Raw genomic sequence first — 15,917 nt, 5'->3', positions numbered from 1 at the left:
TGGAATGATATCCACACTCCAGAGTAGGCCCATGTTCAGGAGTAGCTGGCCAACGGAAGACAAACTCAAATGTCAGTTTTTAGGCGTTTCCCCTCATTTTGCTTCGTTTGGGCATTTTTGACTTATGATCTTTCACTTATGTATTTTAGATTGTGTGTGTGTGTGTGTGTGTGTGTGGTTTTGGTTTTTTTGTTTTTATTTTATTTTTTTGAGACAGTATCTTGCTACATAGTCTAGGTTAGCCTTGAACTCATAATTCTTCTAACTCATCCTCCTCTAGCCCAAGTGCTGGAATTATAGACAGACATGTATCACCGTGTCTGCCAGAACAATTACTCTTAATTCCACTATTCCAGAAATCCTATTTTGTTTACTATAATTTTTTTTTAACTGTATGGGTGTTTTGCCTGTGCATATGCTTCTGCACCGTGTGTGTGCCTGGGACCATTGGATGCCAGAGAAGGTATCAGATCCTCTGGAACTGGAATTACAGACTGTTACTAGCCACCATGGGGTGCCAGGAACTGAAATTGGGTCTTCTGCAAGAGCAACAAGTGTGCTTGACCACTGAGCTATCTCTCCAGCCTCCTCCCTTAGATTTAGTATTTTATTTATGTGTGTGCGTGTTTTGCCTGTACATGTGCACCATGTGCATGCCCAGTGAGTGCCTCCATAAGTCAGAGAGGGCTTTGGCTTCCCTGGAACTGGAATTGCAGGTGGTTGTGAGTCACAGTGTGTGTGCTGGGAACCAAACCTGAAACCTCTGCAAAAACAGTGCTCTAAACCACCCAACCATCTCGCCAGATGACCCCCCCTCCCCGCCCCCTTTGGTTTTTCAAGACCAGGTTTCTCTGTGTAGCTCTAACTATCCTTGAATTTGCTCTGCCTCCCAACTGCTGGGATTAAAGGCATGCACCACCACCACCCAGCTAACCCTTCTCCTTCTTAGACAGCATGTGTTCTCTCAGCAGTCATACTTTGTCTCCTCCTTTCAGCTGTATCTTAGAACTGTGAATTTCACAGGAGTCTGGGGGATTTTTCATTCACGTGTAATTATAAATAGTAGCGTAGTTCAACCGTCACCTAAAATTTGAAGCTCTTAGTATGAAGTATTAAATTATTGTGATAAATTTGGAATGCTCCTGCCTTTGCATTCTTTGAGACTGCGTGTCTAGTAAAGCCCCCTATAATTGTGATAGGAGATTCTAATCACCATATTGGTAAGTCCCAAACATCTGTCATAGATGATGATGTCAAGCTACTTGAATTATGCCTGTTCTTTTAGCCATCCGTTCTCATTTGTACTCCCTACCTAATGCCCCACCTCATGTTTCCAATAATGATACAACCAGGGCTTTGCATAGTCTAGGTAAGTTCTTTGCCACTGAGCTATATTTCTAGTGCCTTAGCTTTAATAATACAGAATTACTTTATAACCCAGGCTGGACTTGAACTCACAGTCTTTGCACCTCCACTTCCTCAGTGCTAGGATTGCAGTGCATGCCACTGTGCTTAGCTGCATCATTATTTATTTCTAATTTTTTGGTAGTTGTCTGCTACCTGTCCATCAGTTCTAGTAAATAGACTTCCTGCCCTGACCAGCCACTATCCGGAGGTGTAGCCCACAGGGTTCAAGAGACTTCCATAACAGAATGGCACATAAAGAGAGGGCTCACACATCAGTCTTTGTGTCGTCCCCAGGGCCCCACTCAAGTGAAATGAATTGATTTCCACAAAGCTCTTGAAGTAGAGCATCAATTTAAAGAAATAATAAACCAGAGCTCTATGACTTGGCAGTTTTACTCCTTAATATACACAGACAGTTGAATACATATTTACGAAAGGAATATACTAGAATGTTTGTTCATTCCTTGTTACCACCCAGAATCAGAAACTGGGTGCCAAAATAAATAGATAAAATTTAAAAATCAGAAACTTGGAGCTGCAGTGATGTCTCAGTAGTTAAAAGCACTGTTTGCTGTTCTAGAGGACCCAAGTTTGTTTCCCAAAACCCACAATCATCTACAACACCAGTTCCAAGCGATCAGACACCCTCATCTGTATCAGGCACACATGCTGTACATACGCACCTGTAGCCAAAACATGCACATAAATTACAGTAATAAAATACTTTTTGTTTGTTTGTTTTGTTTTATTTTTTTGACACAGAGTTTCTCTGTAGCTTTGGAGCCTGTCCAGGAACTCACTCTGTAGACCAGGCTGGCCTCAAATTCACAGAGACACACCTGCCTCTGCCTCCTAAATGCTGAGATTAAAAGTGTGTGCCACTACTGCCCGGTCATAAAATAATTTAAAAAAATCAGGAAAAGAAAAAACTGGGTGGTGGTGGTGCACACCTTGAGTCCCAGCACTTGAGAGGCAGAGGTAGGCAATTCTAGTTTAAGACCAGCCTGGTCTACAGACCAAGTCCCAGGCCAGCCAGGGCTACATAGAAAAACCGTGTCTCGAAAAACCAAAACCAAACCCAAACCAAAATAAAAACACCCCCCCACACACAAAAAACTGCAAGTACCCATAAATACTAGAATGGGTCAATAAATGTGTTATTATTACACAGTGGAATGCTACCTGCAATGAGAATTAAAGAATTCAGTTACTGTGCAACTCTTTGGACAGTGTCAGACACAAAAGAATAATTTTGTATGATTCTATTTTGCAGTGAGCAAACACCAGCAAAAGCTGGCCTATGAGGCTGGAAGTCAGGTGGAGATGCCCTCTGCCAGGCAACACTGGAAGCTGCTGGTCACTAATCACTCATTTCTCAAGCATATTTAACTTGGAAAAATTCAGTAACTTTCATGTTTTATGATTTGATACTTTTGTGTATTTATATATACTTCAGCTACAAATGTTTAAGGTGTTAAGAGAGTAAGATTATTTACTGCAGCATTATTAATAACTGCACACATTTAAAAAACACTTAAATTCCAACTTTTAGGACGTTGATCAAATAATTTATGGGATCCTTCACTTAGTACTATGCTTCCATAAGAAGGACCAAAGACGAGCTGGAGTGTTGACTCAGTGGTTACAAGAGCACTTACTGCAGCCGGGCATAGTGGTGCACACCTTTAATCCCAGCACTTGGGAGGCAGAAGCAGGCGGATCTCTCTGAGTTTGAGGCCAGCCTGATCTATAGTACCAGTTCTAGGAGAGCCAGAACTACATAGAGAAACTCTGTCTCAAAATAAAGCAAAATGGGCTGGGGAGATGGCTCAGAGGTTGAGTACTGGTTGCTCTTCCAGAGGTCCTGAGTTCAATTCCCAGCAACCACATGGTGGCTCACAACCATCTGTAATGAGATCTGATGCCCTCTTCTGGCCTTCAAGGATACATGCAGGCAGAACACTGCATAATAAATATTTCTAAAAATAAATAAAACAAAACAAATAATCACATTTTGCTCATGCAAGAGACCTAATTTCAATCCCCAGCACCACATGATGGTTCACAAACATCTGTAATGGATCCAGTGTTCTCTCTGACCTTCACAGGCACCAGGCATGCACATGGTACACAGATATACATGTAGGCAAAAAATAAAAACTAAAAAGCAAGAGAGAGAAAAGAAACCATCTTCCTGATATAAAGTAACTTGCAGGGTATTTTTAGTTTTATTGTCATCAGAATTGTGTGTGTGCATGTATGTGGACATGCCACATTGTGTGTATGCATGTATGTGGACATGCCCATGCTGTGGCACACATATGAAGTTAGAGGACAACTTTCCAGTTTTCTCCTTTTGCCATGGGTTCTGGCATTGAACTCAGGTCATCAGCTTGAGGGGCAGGCCATCTCATTGGTTCTCTAGGATTTATTAAGTTTAAAGAAAAAAAGTAAAGCACACAAGCGAGGTGTGGCGACACAGCCCTACAGTCCAAGCTGTTCTAGAGACTGAGGCAAGAAGATTAAGCATGGGCCCAGGAACTTGAAGCTCACCTGGGTAACACAGTGAACATGATGAGGACACGTCTCAAGAAGCAGAGTAAAATCTCTCTCTCTCTCTCTCTCTCTCTCTCTCTCTCTCTCTCTCTCCCTCCCTCCCTCTCTCCCTCTCTCCCTCTCTCCCGTGTGTGTGTGTGTGTGTGTGTGTGTGTGTGTGTGATGGGGAACTTTGTGGAGCAGGGATGAGCACTTGACTTTTGGAATAGGAAATGTGTGAAAATAAAATTCATGTTTCCTGCTTACTATTTCTGCAGACTAGTTTGAGTGCAGGATAGTACTAGAGAGTAGCATGTACTTGAATGTTTCCCCAGCAACTCTAAGTAAACTGTGATTGTGGTGTAGCTCGGTAGCAAAATGCTTACATAGCTTGCTCAAGGCCCTGAGTTTGATCCATAGCACCACAAAACCAGGACAGAGCAAAACAAGGGGAGAGGACGCTTTTTTGGTAAAGTAGTTACTGTACAAGCGTGCAGACTGTGTTGACACTCAGCACCATGGGGGAAAGCCATGCTTGTCATTTCAGTGTTTGGGAAGCAGAAACAGGTGGGCTCCTGGGCCACTGTAGCCAGTCAGTCCAGATGAGTCAGCAAGCTTCAGGTTCAGGGATAGACTGGCTCAGGAGATAAGGTGGAAACAACTGAGGTGGATGCCTGGTGTTGGTTTCTGGCCTCTACACATATGTACACACATAGAAACACTTACACAAAGAGTAAACTCTACAAGTGACTGCAATGAGAGAGAAACCAGCTATATTTCAATAGCAACACAAACAACCCTAAAGAAGGTAGAGATGGAGATGGCAGAGACTCAGTGTGTTTACCATATGCCTTTAGTCTAAACCAAACTCTAAACTCACTTGTAAGGCTGTGTTCTCTTAGTGGCATGAAGTAGCAATCCTGAAACTTGTGTGCATTCTAGGGCTGAGCAAGTGAGTAGATTGGGGTAATGGGAGCCAAGTTGTGAGAGGAGAAACTAGATCCTGAGGTGTTAGATTGGCAAAGGAAGATATTTGTGGCTTGTTCATACTAGAGGCATAAGGAATGTGTGTGTACTTAGCCTAGGAGCAGTGCTATCCTAGTAGCAAAGAACACACCTCACAGCCAGATTTGTTGCCAACATTATCTCCAGTAAAGGAAAAGGGATGCTTGAAGACAGGCAGTCTTGGGACCTGAGACAGAAAGAGAAGAAGATAAATAGGGACCATTTACTATGCCAGGAAAACAGACCCCATACTATGTGGTCACTTCAAAAGGAGTTATCACAGAGTTCTGATGGCCTGATCTGAGCCTCAGAATAAAGAACTTAGAGTCCATGGAATCAACAGAATTGATGCATACTGATACGCATCCATTTTTAAGGGCAAATTCTTCTAAAGGTGCCAACTTTGGTTGAGGAGGTAGCTCAGTCGGTAAAGTGCCTGCCACTCAAGCATAAGGACCTGAGTTCAAATCCTCAGTACCTACTTAAAAGTCAGGAATAGTGGTATAAACCTGTAATCCTATTACTGGGAAAGTGGTGGGCACAGAGCCAGGTGAGATCCTGTCATTGACCAGCCAGCCTGGCCAAGTTGATGAGGTTCAGGGTTAATGAGAGACCTTGTCTCAAAAAATACAGAGAATGATCAGGGGAAAACACATGAACTGGGCTGTGGTGATGCACACCTCTAATCCCAGCATTCAGGAGGCAGAGGCAGGCAGATGTCTGTGAGTTTGAGGTCAGCCTGGTCTGCAGAGTGAGTTCCAGAACAGCTAGAGCTACATAGTGAAACTTTGTCTCAAAAAAAAAACAAAAAACAAAAAACAAACCTACAGAGAAACCCTGTCTCCCAAGAAAAGGAAAAAAGAAAAGACACAGGGAGCTGGAGAGGTGGCTCAGTGGTTAAAAGCACTTACTCTCTTGCAAAGGACCTGAGTTCTGAGTTCAGTTCTCAGCACCCAATTCAGCAGCTCACAGCTACCTGTTACTCCAGTTCCAGGTCATACGATGCCTCTGGCCTCTTTAGGCACATGTATGCATGTGGTGCATATAACACACACACATAAACACATTCATACAGTAATGATAACAATAAATTTAAAAATATGGGGCGGGAGAGATGGCTCAGCAGTTAAGAGTGCTTGTTGCTTTTCCTGAGAATCTGGGTTCAATTCCTAGCACCTAAATGGTAGCTCACAACTGTCTGTAACTCTAGAATCCAACATCCTTACATAGACAGACATGCAGGCAAAACACCAATGCACATAAAAATAAATTATTAAAAATAAATATTAGGTGGTTGTGATGTACACTTTTAATCCCAGCACATGGGACACAAAGGCAGACAGATCTCTGTGAATTCGAGGTCAGCCTGGTCTACAGAGTGAGTTCCAGGACAGTCAGGGCTACATAGAGAAACTCTGTCTCAAAAAACCAAAATAAATAAACATAACATTTGACAACAACCATAGTAATGATTGACATAAACAAGGCTCATCATTGGATGCCCAAACTGGGGGGAAAAAAAAGTGTGATGTCAAATAAGAGCTTTATGTAGCCTCAGAGTCTTTTTGTGAATATTAATTACAAAAGGGAAGTCTGGCAGATAGCTCACTACGTAACAGCAGAGAAACATCTCACGTAGTGAGACAGAAGAACACTGGGTGTCTCCCAGCCATGATGCATCATCACATTGCTCCTCCTGCCAGAGACATGCAAGTGCAGTCTAATGACAGCTCACGCAGCAAACCTACATGGAGGGCATTACTCCAGGTGGTGGAAGGAAACAGCTGATTCCCCAGTTGTCCTTGACCTCCGCATGTGTACCATGGTACATCTGTGCCCCCACACACATAGTCTTGTCAGAGCGTATCTCATGTCTTACTCCTCCATGTTCAGCTTGCACCAGACCAGGGACTCCAGCCTGCTGATCAGCCAACAGACTTGAGACGCAGGTGTGAGGAAGAAGCCCAGGAAATCGTCCGGCAAGCCAACTCCTCCTCAGGACAGCCCTGTGTTGAAAATGAAAATCTGACAGACTTAATTGCCAGGCTTACGGCTATTTTACTACAAATTAAGGTAAATTTCAGAGAAAATAGGTTTATGGTTATGTTTTAACACTAAGCAAACTATTCGTTTGTATCTATTTGTGTCTATATTTAAGATAAAATTTAATTAAATTTTGAAACATTTTTTCCCTGTAGTGTCTAGCAGAGGGAGGAGACCTGAATTCCTTTGAATTCAAATCACTTACAGATTCATTAAATGACATCAAGAATACAATAGATGCTTCTAATATCAGGTAATTGATTAGGTATACAATAATCCTTTTGTGTTAAAATTGTGATTTTTTGGTAGAGGTTTTAAGAATTTTGCTTATTTGTGTAGTTGTTTATCCTTTCAATATATTGAAAAGTTTTCACTTATGTTCATTCTGCTGACAAAACAGACATTTCACATACGCTCTCTATATGAAGGCATCAGGACGTAATGTTTGGTTCTGGTTTGTTGTAGAGCTTAGCAGTGTCTCCTCGGCTTCAGCAGCCCTGACCCTTCTTTGCTCCTGAGTAGACTTTCCCACAACCACAGAAACAGATCTGTTCCTACCCGGGAGGCATTTTCTTAGCTGTTTTCTAAGAAACAGCTATTTTACTAACTAAAATTAAGCCTCCTTTTGGAGAAAAGAAAAAAAAAGCTTTCCTTGAGTTCCTGAGCTGTCTCAGCCGGTAAAGCACTTGCCTCGCTAGTCTGACCACCTGAGTTCAGTCCCCAGAACCCACATACAGATGAATGGAGAGAGCCAGCTTAACAGAGTTGTCTTCTGACCTCTATGTGTGCAGGGTGTGCATGCGCACACACAGTAATAAACGAATATGCTTAGGGCGGTCAAGGTGGCTCTGTGGGTAAAAGCATTTGTCAACCAAACCTGGAGACCTAAGCTCGGTCCCCAGAACCCAAATGAAAGCAAACTCTACCAGGTGGTGGTGGCACACACCTCTAATCCCAGCATTAGGGAGGCAGAGGCAGGCAAATCTCTGAGTTCAAGGCCAGCCTGGTCTACAAAGTGAGTTCCAGGACAGCCAAAGTTTATTACACAAAGAAACCCTGTCTCAAAAAAGAAAAAAGAAAAAAAAGAAAAAGAAAAACCACCCCACAGATTTATTGTCTGCCTACCACATTTATGCCTGGAACACACATAATAATAATGAATTTAATTTTTTTGTTTTTTAAATTTTGTGATAGTTAACCTTGTTTCTTCTTTCTTTAGTTGTTTCCAGAATAATGTGGAAATCCATGTTGCACATATCCAGAGTGGCCTGAGCCAGATGGGAAACTTACATGCCTTTGCAGCCAACAACACCAACAGAGACTGAGCACAAGAGATCTGGTACCCAGCTGCACAAGACCTCGGTCCAAGGAGTCTTTTTCCTTAATCTAAGCTTCCAACACCAGATAACCTAGTGCTGGAAAACCAGGGAACTGTCCATCCAGACATGGCTTTTTAATACACTGTACTGCTTCTTAAACCAGCATTGTGCCGACCAGCATTTAATTTATTGTGCTTTTATTATCCAGATGCAGTAGTGTTGCTTATATTTCATGTTTATCAGCAAATATTTTTAACCTGAAACTATCTGAATATACTATTTCATAGAGGAGCGTGCTCACCATTTTTATACATGCATGAATTCTGCTCAGCACACGCAAACGACTCCTGTGACAGAGAACGCAAAGAAGCATGGTCTTTTCCGTGCAGGATGGAATCCGTCTGAAAATCACCGACTGGTCCAGCGAATTTAGTTGACCATTATGTCTCAGGCTTCAAAATATACATCCTGAGTGTGGGAAGCCGTCCTAGTCTTAAGGAAGCCTCTGGAATATGGATGGGAAATACAGACTTAAGTATATGGTACATATACTTGACAGTATGACATGGTTCTATAGATCAATTTATAATAATATTTTAATTTATCATAATTTATAAAAACTTCGTTGTTTATCAGTAGAAGAAAATGAAGGAGCGGGAAGAACTGTATTCTGGAATGCTGGATTTCGGCAAGCGGACTTGGCATGCCTTTCCATGATTCAGGGCAAAAAGTGCTATTGTTAGATTTATTTTAAAAAAGACTGATTATACACTATTTTCATATTTTTTGTTTATTTGCACAACTTTAAACCAGATTACTGGTTAAAATCCAACAGTACACAATTTATAAAGTAAAAATATTTTATAAGGAAAGCATATGACCGGTTTGAATTACAGAGAGAGGTTTTGTTTTAGTTTTTTCTTGTTTTGTTTTTTCTTTTTTTAAGAAAAAAACCCTGCCTAAAATAATCTTGTAAAAAGTATGTATTTTAAAAATTTTGTTTAATATAGAATATTATAAAGCCAAAATATAATTGTTTTCAGAATTGGAGTTTAAAATATAACTATAGAGGTGATTCTGATTCTTTGATGTCTCATAAAATGAGGCTTTTTGTATATTAATGTACAATAAAACTAAAATAAGATTATTTTCCATTTGAAATTTTTGTATAGTTTAAAAGCGCTTCTGTGTTCTTTGTTGGTATTGGGCCACTGCAGATCTTTAGTGCAGAGTTTATATTTAGCTAAACTGTTATGTTAATTAAGAAATGCATAAATCTTTTATTCTTAATATTTGTAATTCTAAATAAATCGATCTATGAAATTTAATATCTGCATTCTCATTTTATTACAAGTTGATCATTAATTCTATTTAAAATGTTTCAGAGGGCTGGTGAGATAGATAGCTCAGCAGGTGAGAAGTGCTTAGTGCCAGTCTGGCAATCTGAGTTTGATCCCTGGGACCCACATGGTGCCAGGAAAGGAGTGATTCTGTTAGTTGTCCTGTGATCCTGTGACTGGTGCAGACACACACACAGACAGACACACACACACACACACACAAATAAATAAATAAATAAATAAATGTATGTAATGGTTTTTTATATCCAAATGTGGGGGTGCACTCCATTAATCCCCGCACTTGGGACCTGGTGGAGGCAGGTGCATTTCTGCGAGTTCAAGGCTACCCTGTCCTACGTAGAGAGAACTTGTCTCAAAAAGCAATTTTTTAAAAAATGTTCTCAAGAATTACAGTTTCCACTCAGTTTTAGGAGATAATGCTACAGATCAGTTACCAGGCCTTTTATGTTTTTGTTGATGTTGCTTATTTTAAGACAGATCCTCACTATGTTGCCCAAGCACACTTTGCCACTGGAACTCAAGACACACCCCACCATGCCCAGCTCTAATCATCTTGAAAAACAACACCATCCAGTGTTACTTCAGGGAGAGGTGGTTTGCTTTGGTTTTCGTCTGTTAGTAAGTCACTGTGGAAACACTAAGCAAATAAATTATTTCTCCTATGCTATGAACCTAGCAGAAGACTGAATGTAATATGTCCTGCCTAGAAGTAGGAAAATGGTTTTGACATGTTTGTTATACATTGTTTAAAGCTCACTTATAGCACTGTGTGTCCTTCAGTGCTGGAGGATTGCAGAGCCTGTGCCTGAGAATATCACTGGATTTGTTTCTGTTAGCACTGTCTAATTCAAGGAGTCGTTTTGAGCTGTGCTGAGCGCGCATTTGCAGCTTTACAGCAGCTCCCGGATGGAGCCAACAGAGAATGTAAAAGCAGATAATACCTATTAAGTTTTCTTTATTGAGCTGGCCTGGTGAGGGTAGGCCCATAATCCCAGCTCCTTGGGAGGCTGAGGCAGAAGGATCACAAGGTCATGGTCAGCCCGGGCTACAGAGTGAATTCAAGACCAGTCTGGGCAACTTGGTGAGACCCTGTCTCAAAGAGTTAAATAGGAGGCCTCAGGATTGCTTGGAGACAGTGCTTGCCCAGCATGTATGAGGAGGCCCAAGGCTCAGACACAGAGTGCTAGCCCAGCGTGTGCCAGGCCCAAGGCTCAGACACGGTGCTTGTGAGGGCCACGGTACCAGCACCACACATGAAACAAATTTCTCCCTCTTCAGGTCTCATGTAGCCAGGCTGGCCTCAAACTTGCTTATAACTGAAAACAGCCTTGAACTTCTTGATCCTCTTGCTTCCACTTCCCGAGTGCTGGGATTACAGACGTGGCCTCCGCAGCAGCTTTGACTCTGTCTTCATCACTGCCACTGTCTGCAGCTGGGACGTCACAGCCATCTCTCCCTCCACTTAGCTCTCAGCACCTACTCACCTCCACATTCAGCCAGGGTGGCTCCTTAAAATGCAGAGTTGGCCATGTTATCCCTGTCTAGGAATACCTTAAAGTCTATGACCCCCAGGACAAATTCAGAAGTCTGAGCAGACCTACAGAGCCATGCCCAGTCCAGCCTCCACTTCACTGCCTCTCCACTGGGTCCTTCGGCCACAGACAGTGCCTTTGTTCCCCTTCACCGTAACTTCCATCCATTCTAACTGATCTTTCCAGAGGGGGAGTTCTTGACCACAACACAGCCAGAAGTGCCTCAGACAACCTACCTCTCCCAGCATGAGCGGTAACTCTGATTTTATATCTCACAACATATGTGTGTGCGCACACACACACACACACATATATATATTTGCCTCTGCTCCATAAAGGGGGCACTATTTTGGACTTTACTGTCTATTTTATTTCTAAATCCTCTGATTTAGAAATAAAATATTTTATTTCTAAATGACACTCTGAGTCCTTGCCTGCCCACAGGCACTAAATGCCGTGTGTGTGATGAATTAGCCAGTTAGTGTCTAAGCACCATTGTCACTGGAATGAATGTATGTTTTTCCGTGACAACTTTGAAAGATAATAGCTTGCATATGGAAGTTCTGATTAGGGGCCTTTTAAATGGGTTCCATTTCTTAGTCCTGACTAAAAGGATCAACGTGACAAAGGAGACGTGAAGGTTGAGTGGACTGGAGTCATCCTACCTTTGAATCGTGATCATTGCTGTGTTTTAAGTTCTGTGACCATGAACCATTCTTATTTTCTCTTTTTTTTGTGTGTGCATGGCTGTTTTGCCTGTATGTTCATATATGCACCGTTTGTGTGTCTGGTGCCCAAAGAGGCCAGACAATATCAGATTTGAAACTGGAACTAAGGACAGTGAGCCACCATGAGGGTGCTGGGGACCAAGCCTGGGTCCTCTGCAACAGCAGCAAGTGTTCTAAGCTGCTGCACCATCTCTCCAGCCCCTGATTACACGACTTCTCTTTGACAGGGATTCTGACTGAGAACTCTTCCATCCTGTCACTGGATTTGCGTCATCTCTATTGGGCTAAACTGTCATCTAAATTGTCACCGTTTTAGGTGTGAGGCTCTGATGGTGAGCCCTCCAACTAGCATATTCAATATTTGAACAGATCTTAACTTAGTCATTTACAAATACTGGGAATACAAAGCTAGAAAGAAATCTGAAACCACAATACTCATGAGGGTTACCTACTTTGAACAAGCAAAACTAAGCTTGGTGGCCTGAACCCTTATTGCTCATATGTTGGTCCCCTTTTGGTGGGAAGGATTAGGAGGTGTGGTCTTGTGAAGGATGTGTTTTCTGGCTTTGAGGCCATCCTTATTTTCAGGTGAGAGCTCTTCCTGCCATCCCCAATCACAGACATTAACCTGAAACTGAAAGAAAGGCCAATTGAACACTTCGCTTTCTGGGCTGCCTTGCTCATGGTGTTTTATCACAGCAATAGAAAAGTAACAATACAAAAAGCTTTTTAAAAGTTTTTTTCTTAGATTTATTTACTGATTTTGCATATGTATGTGGGTGCACACCACAGCACCCGTGTGGAAGTCAGAAGCCAGCTTGAGGAATCACTTCTCTCCTTCCACAGTAGACGCTGGGAATCTAACTCGGGTCTTCAGGCTTGGTGGCAAACATGTTTACCCCTGCTGAGCCACCTCAACAGCCCAGCAAATAAGCTTTTAACTTAAATTCTCAATGCACTGTACTTGCAGAAACTTCCCTTGGAAATGTTTTCACAGCCATTCAGTGCTCGGCAGCTGTGCACCAAGGCACGATGATTAAGAGCTGCCCCTAACAGGGTTCATTTCTACGTGAGGACACTAGCGAGAAACATTTAGTAATCCACTCCTGTTGCACCGGAAACATAATAACAAGTGCTAAGAAAAATGGTGGTCAAAGTAACCGGTACAAACATTAATACTAATAATAATAGAGAAAGGCTAGGTTTCCGGAAGGTAGGAGTCTGCGCTGTTTTGAAAAAGGAACTTTTTTCACTGAGTCCCAATCAGAATGGAATGGGTAAGACGGAGAAGCGTCTGTGGGTGGATGATCTTAAGGCTTGTGTAAGCTAAGGATGGTGCGTTTACTGGGAGCATGCTTGAAAGGATTCTATTATTTGATAACTGGAGGCTACCAGAGACTTCTAAATAGAGCCATTTCATTTCTGAGTGAGTGGGGAATGAGAGACATGGGGCTCCTTAAAGAACTTGAATGTAGTGTCCTTCCTGATGAGGGTAAAGATGGCAGGCCAGATGAAACACCAGTCAAGTGAGGGGCAGGGGACCCTGGTCAGGATGCAGAGTTTCAGGTAGGAAGAATAAGTTGAAGAAATCTATGGTAATGGCTATAATTAGCAACAACATATCATATACTTGAAAGTGGCTAAAATAATGGATTCTAAGTGTCACCACAGAAAAAGGTCATACATGTAAGTGAGGTCATACGTGTGTCAAACAGCTGGATTTAGATATACTGTTGTATAAAACAAAACAGCAGCCTCCAGTCATGGTGGCACACACTAGCAATCCCAGTGCTCAGAAGACGAAGGAAGGAGGACAGGAGCTCAGGGTCCTTCCTCCTTACCTACATAGCAAGGTCAAGAACAAAACAAAAAGGACTCCGTGAAAAGGGTGATAAATCTGGGTGATTAGGGTAGAGTTGGGATGTGGTAGAATGAGTGACTAGGTTGAAGGTCCTGGAGGGGCCACGAGAAGACAGCAGCTGCCAAGGAAAGGGGGAAATTGAATCAAGCTGAAGGTCCTGACGAAGAAAACAAGTTCTGAATGATCAGTCTGAACAATTAGAATAGAACAGGGGGTTAAGGACCAAACTGAATGCGCAGACTTGGAGATTTACAGGTACGCATGAGTGAAAGAATGGGTGGCTACTGAGAACAAGCCACGGGTAAAGGCTCATGGTGAAGAGGAGAAACCTTCAAGAGAAATAATCCAGAAGCATCATCAACAAGGCCATGGCCAGTCAGGGTTGGGGTAGCGTTCTGGTCCGTATCTCCCGGACCCCTCTGAGTACATTGTGAACTCTCCCAGAATCCTCAAAAATTACCTAAGGCAGAAAAGATATGTTCTTCCCACGAGTCCAACTTTGAGCCGATGTCTTCGGAGAGAGGGGAATAGGTGTCAAAACTCTGACCTTGAGAACCAGCCGCACAGAGGCCTCCTCCAGCCCTACTGGCGTCGGGAAGGCAGTTCATTGCTGCCTCCAGAGGCAGCTGGGGCTTCAAACATCTCGCTTCAGTCCCAGGAGCAGAGCGCTGGAGGAACACTTCCCGCCTGGATGATAAGGGCTGCAATGACTTCCCACTCTGGCGCCTGGACTTGGCCCGTCTGTTCTGGAACCACACCTGAGAGACAGGAGGACTACGTGAGCTCTGAGTTGGAGTTTTTGTTGTTGGTACCGGTGGTAGTAGCCAAGGATGACCTTGACCTTGATTCTCCTTCCTCCACTTCCCCAGAGCTGTGGTTGTAGGCTGCCACCACACCTGGTTTCTATGGTGCTGGGATAGTACCCTGCATGCTAGGCAAGCACTCTACAAAGTGACTGTATCCCCAGACCGGCTTGACCTTCTGGCACTAACACTGCTCACAACTAACAATGTAAATTCCAGCTATTATTAGCCACACTCTCTGCTAAGAGCCTGCGGTTTACAGAAAGCATTTGAGCTGGTGTTTGATAGTCAGAGGACCAGATCTTCCCGGCCATTCTCAGATGCAAAGCTGGAATGGTGCTGGTTCTATCTGCACTTACTATATTGGTTTGTTTGTTTTTCATTTTACATATTAAAAAAAAAACACAAAGCCAGGCGGTGGTGGTGCATGCCTTTAATCCCAGCACTCGGGAGGCAGAGGCAGGTGGATCTATGTGAGTTTGAGGCCAGCCTGGTCTACAGAGCGAGTTCCAGGACAGGCTCCAAAGCTACAGAGAAACCCTGTCTCAAAAAACCAAAAACCAAAACAAAATAAAGCCAGGATCTTTGGAGCCCAGGCTAGCCTCAAACTGGATATACAGGCAAAGAAGACGTTGAATTTCTTGATCCTTTTGCCTCTAGCTCGTAAATGCTGCGATTTCAGGCATGTGCCACTCTTAGCGTCTGTCTACACTTTATTTGGGACATTTCTGATGAGAAAAGAGGTCAAAAAATACAGGCACCCAAAGTCCTTAGACAACAAGGTTTCAGTGACAGACATTTAAATTATTTAGAGTCCATTTTTGAATGTCTGGACTCCCCTATCAAAGCAAGTAGGTATTTTTCCTTAATAAATCTCAATTCGTGTGTAAATTTCTTAGCCAGTTCTCTATGAATACTAAAGGTGTCCTGCTTAGGAAGCCTCTGGTGACAACTTTTGAAAGTGACAGCTGAAGTTGGGTGGTGGTGCACACCTTTAATTCCAGGACTCCTGGGAAGCAGAGACAGGCTAGTCTCTGAGTTGAGGCCAGCCTGGTACACAGAGTGAGTTCCAGAATGTCTAGGGCTACACAGAGAAATGCTGTCAGAGAAAGAGAGAGAGAGAGAGAGAGAGAGAGAGAGAGAGAGAGAGAGAACGACAGTTGAATAATTCCCCAAAGTACATGGGGAAAAGGGGGCCCACATGCTCCTGGTATTAAATGAAGCCTCCCACATAAAACTGCATTTGGGCATAGACTAACAGATAAGAAGGCAAGTTTCTAATCTGGGTATGGGGAGACATACCTGTAATCCAAGCAGCCAGGA

At 42.8% G+C, this 15,917-nt stretch overlaps 2 protein-coding genes across 4 annotated transcripts in view; one reads left to right on the top strand and one right to left on the bottom strand.

The window, feature by feature from the left end:
• The window catches only part of Lin9 (lin-9 DREAM MuvB core complex component), a 49,377-nt gene extending 39,761 nt beyond the window's left edge, over positions 1 to 9,616 (top strand). For both annotated transcript variants that reach the window (XM_026779619.1, XM_005348963.2), the window contains exons 13-15: positions 6,841 to 7,020; positions 7,146 to 7,243; positions 8,210 to 9,616. In XM_026779619.1, coding sequence (XP_026635420.1) covers positions 6,841 to 7,020; positions 7,146 to 7,243; positions 8,210 to 8,315 — 384 coding nt within the window. In that variant the 3' untranslated portion in view covers positions 8,316 to 9,616. The remainder of the gene's footprint in view (positions 1 to 6,840; positions 7,021 to 7,145; positions 7,244 to 8,209) is intronic.
• A 4,624-nt stretch (positions 9,617 to 14,240) lies between these two features.
• Positions 14,241 to 15,917, bottom strand: part of Mixl1 (Mix paired-like homeobox) — a 3,078-nt gene continuing 1,401 nt past the window's right edge. Inside the window, exon 2 of one of the 2 annotated variants that reach the window (XM_013346974.1) lies at positions 14,241 to 14,576. In XM_013346974.1, coding sequence (XP_013202428.1) covers positions 14,241 to 14,576 — 336 coding nt within the window. The remainder of the gene's footprint in view (positions 14,577 to 15,917) is intronic. The other variant, XM_005348962.1, reaches the window with a different exon arrangement.

This window comes from Microtus ochrogaster, chromosome 6 (genome assembly GCF_000317375.1).
Source record: "Microtus ochrogaster isolate Prairie Vole_2 chromosome 6, MicOch1.0, whole genome shotgun sequence".
Lineage (NCBI taxonomy): Eukaryota > Metazoa > Chordata > Mammalia > Rodentia > Cricetidae > Microtus > Microtus ochrogaster.
Note: the sequence above shows the minus strand (reverse complement) of the source record. Positions and strands in the feature narration are given on the sequence as shown.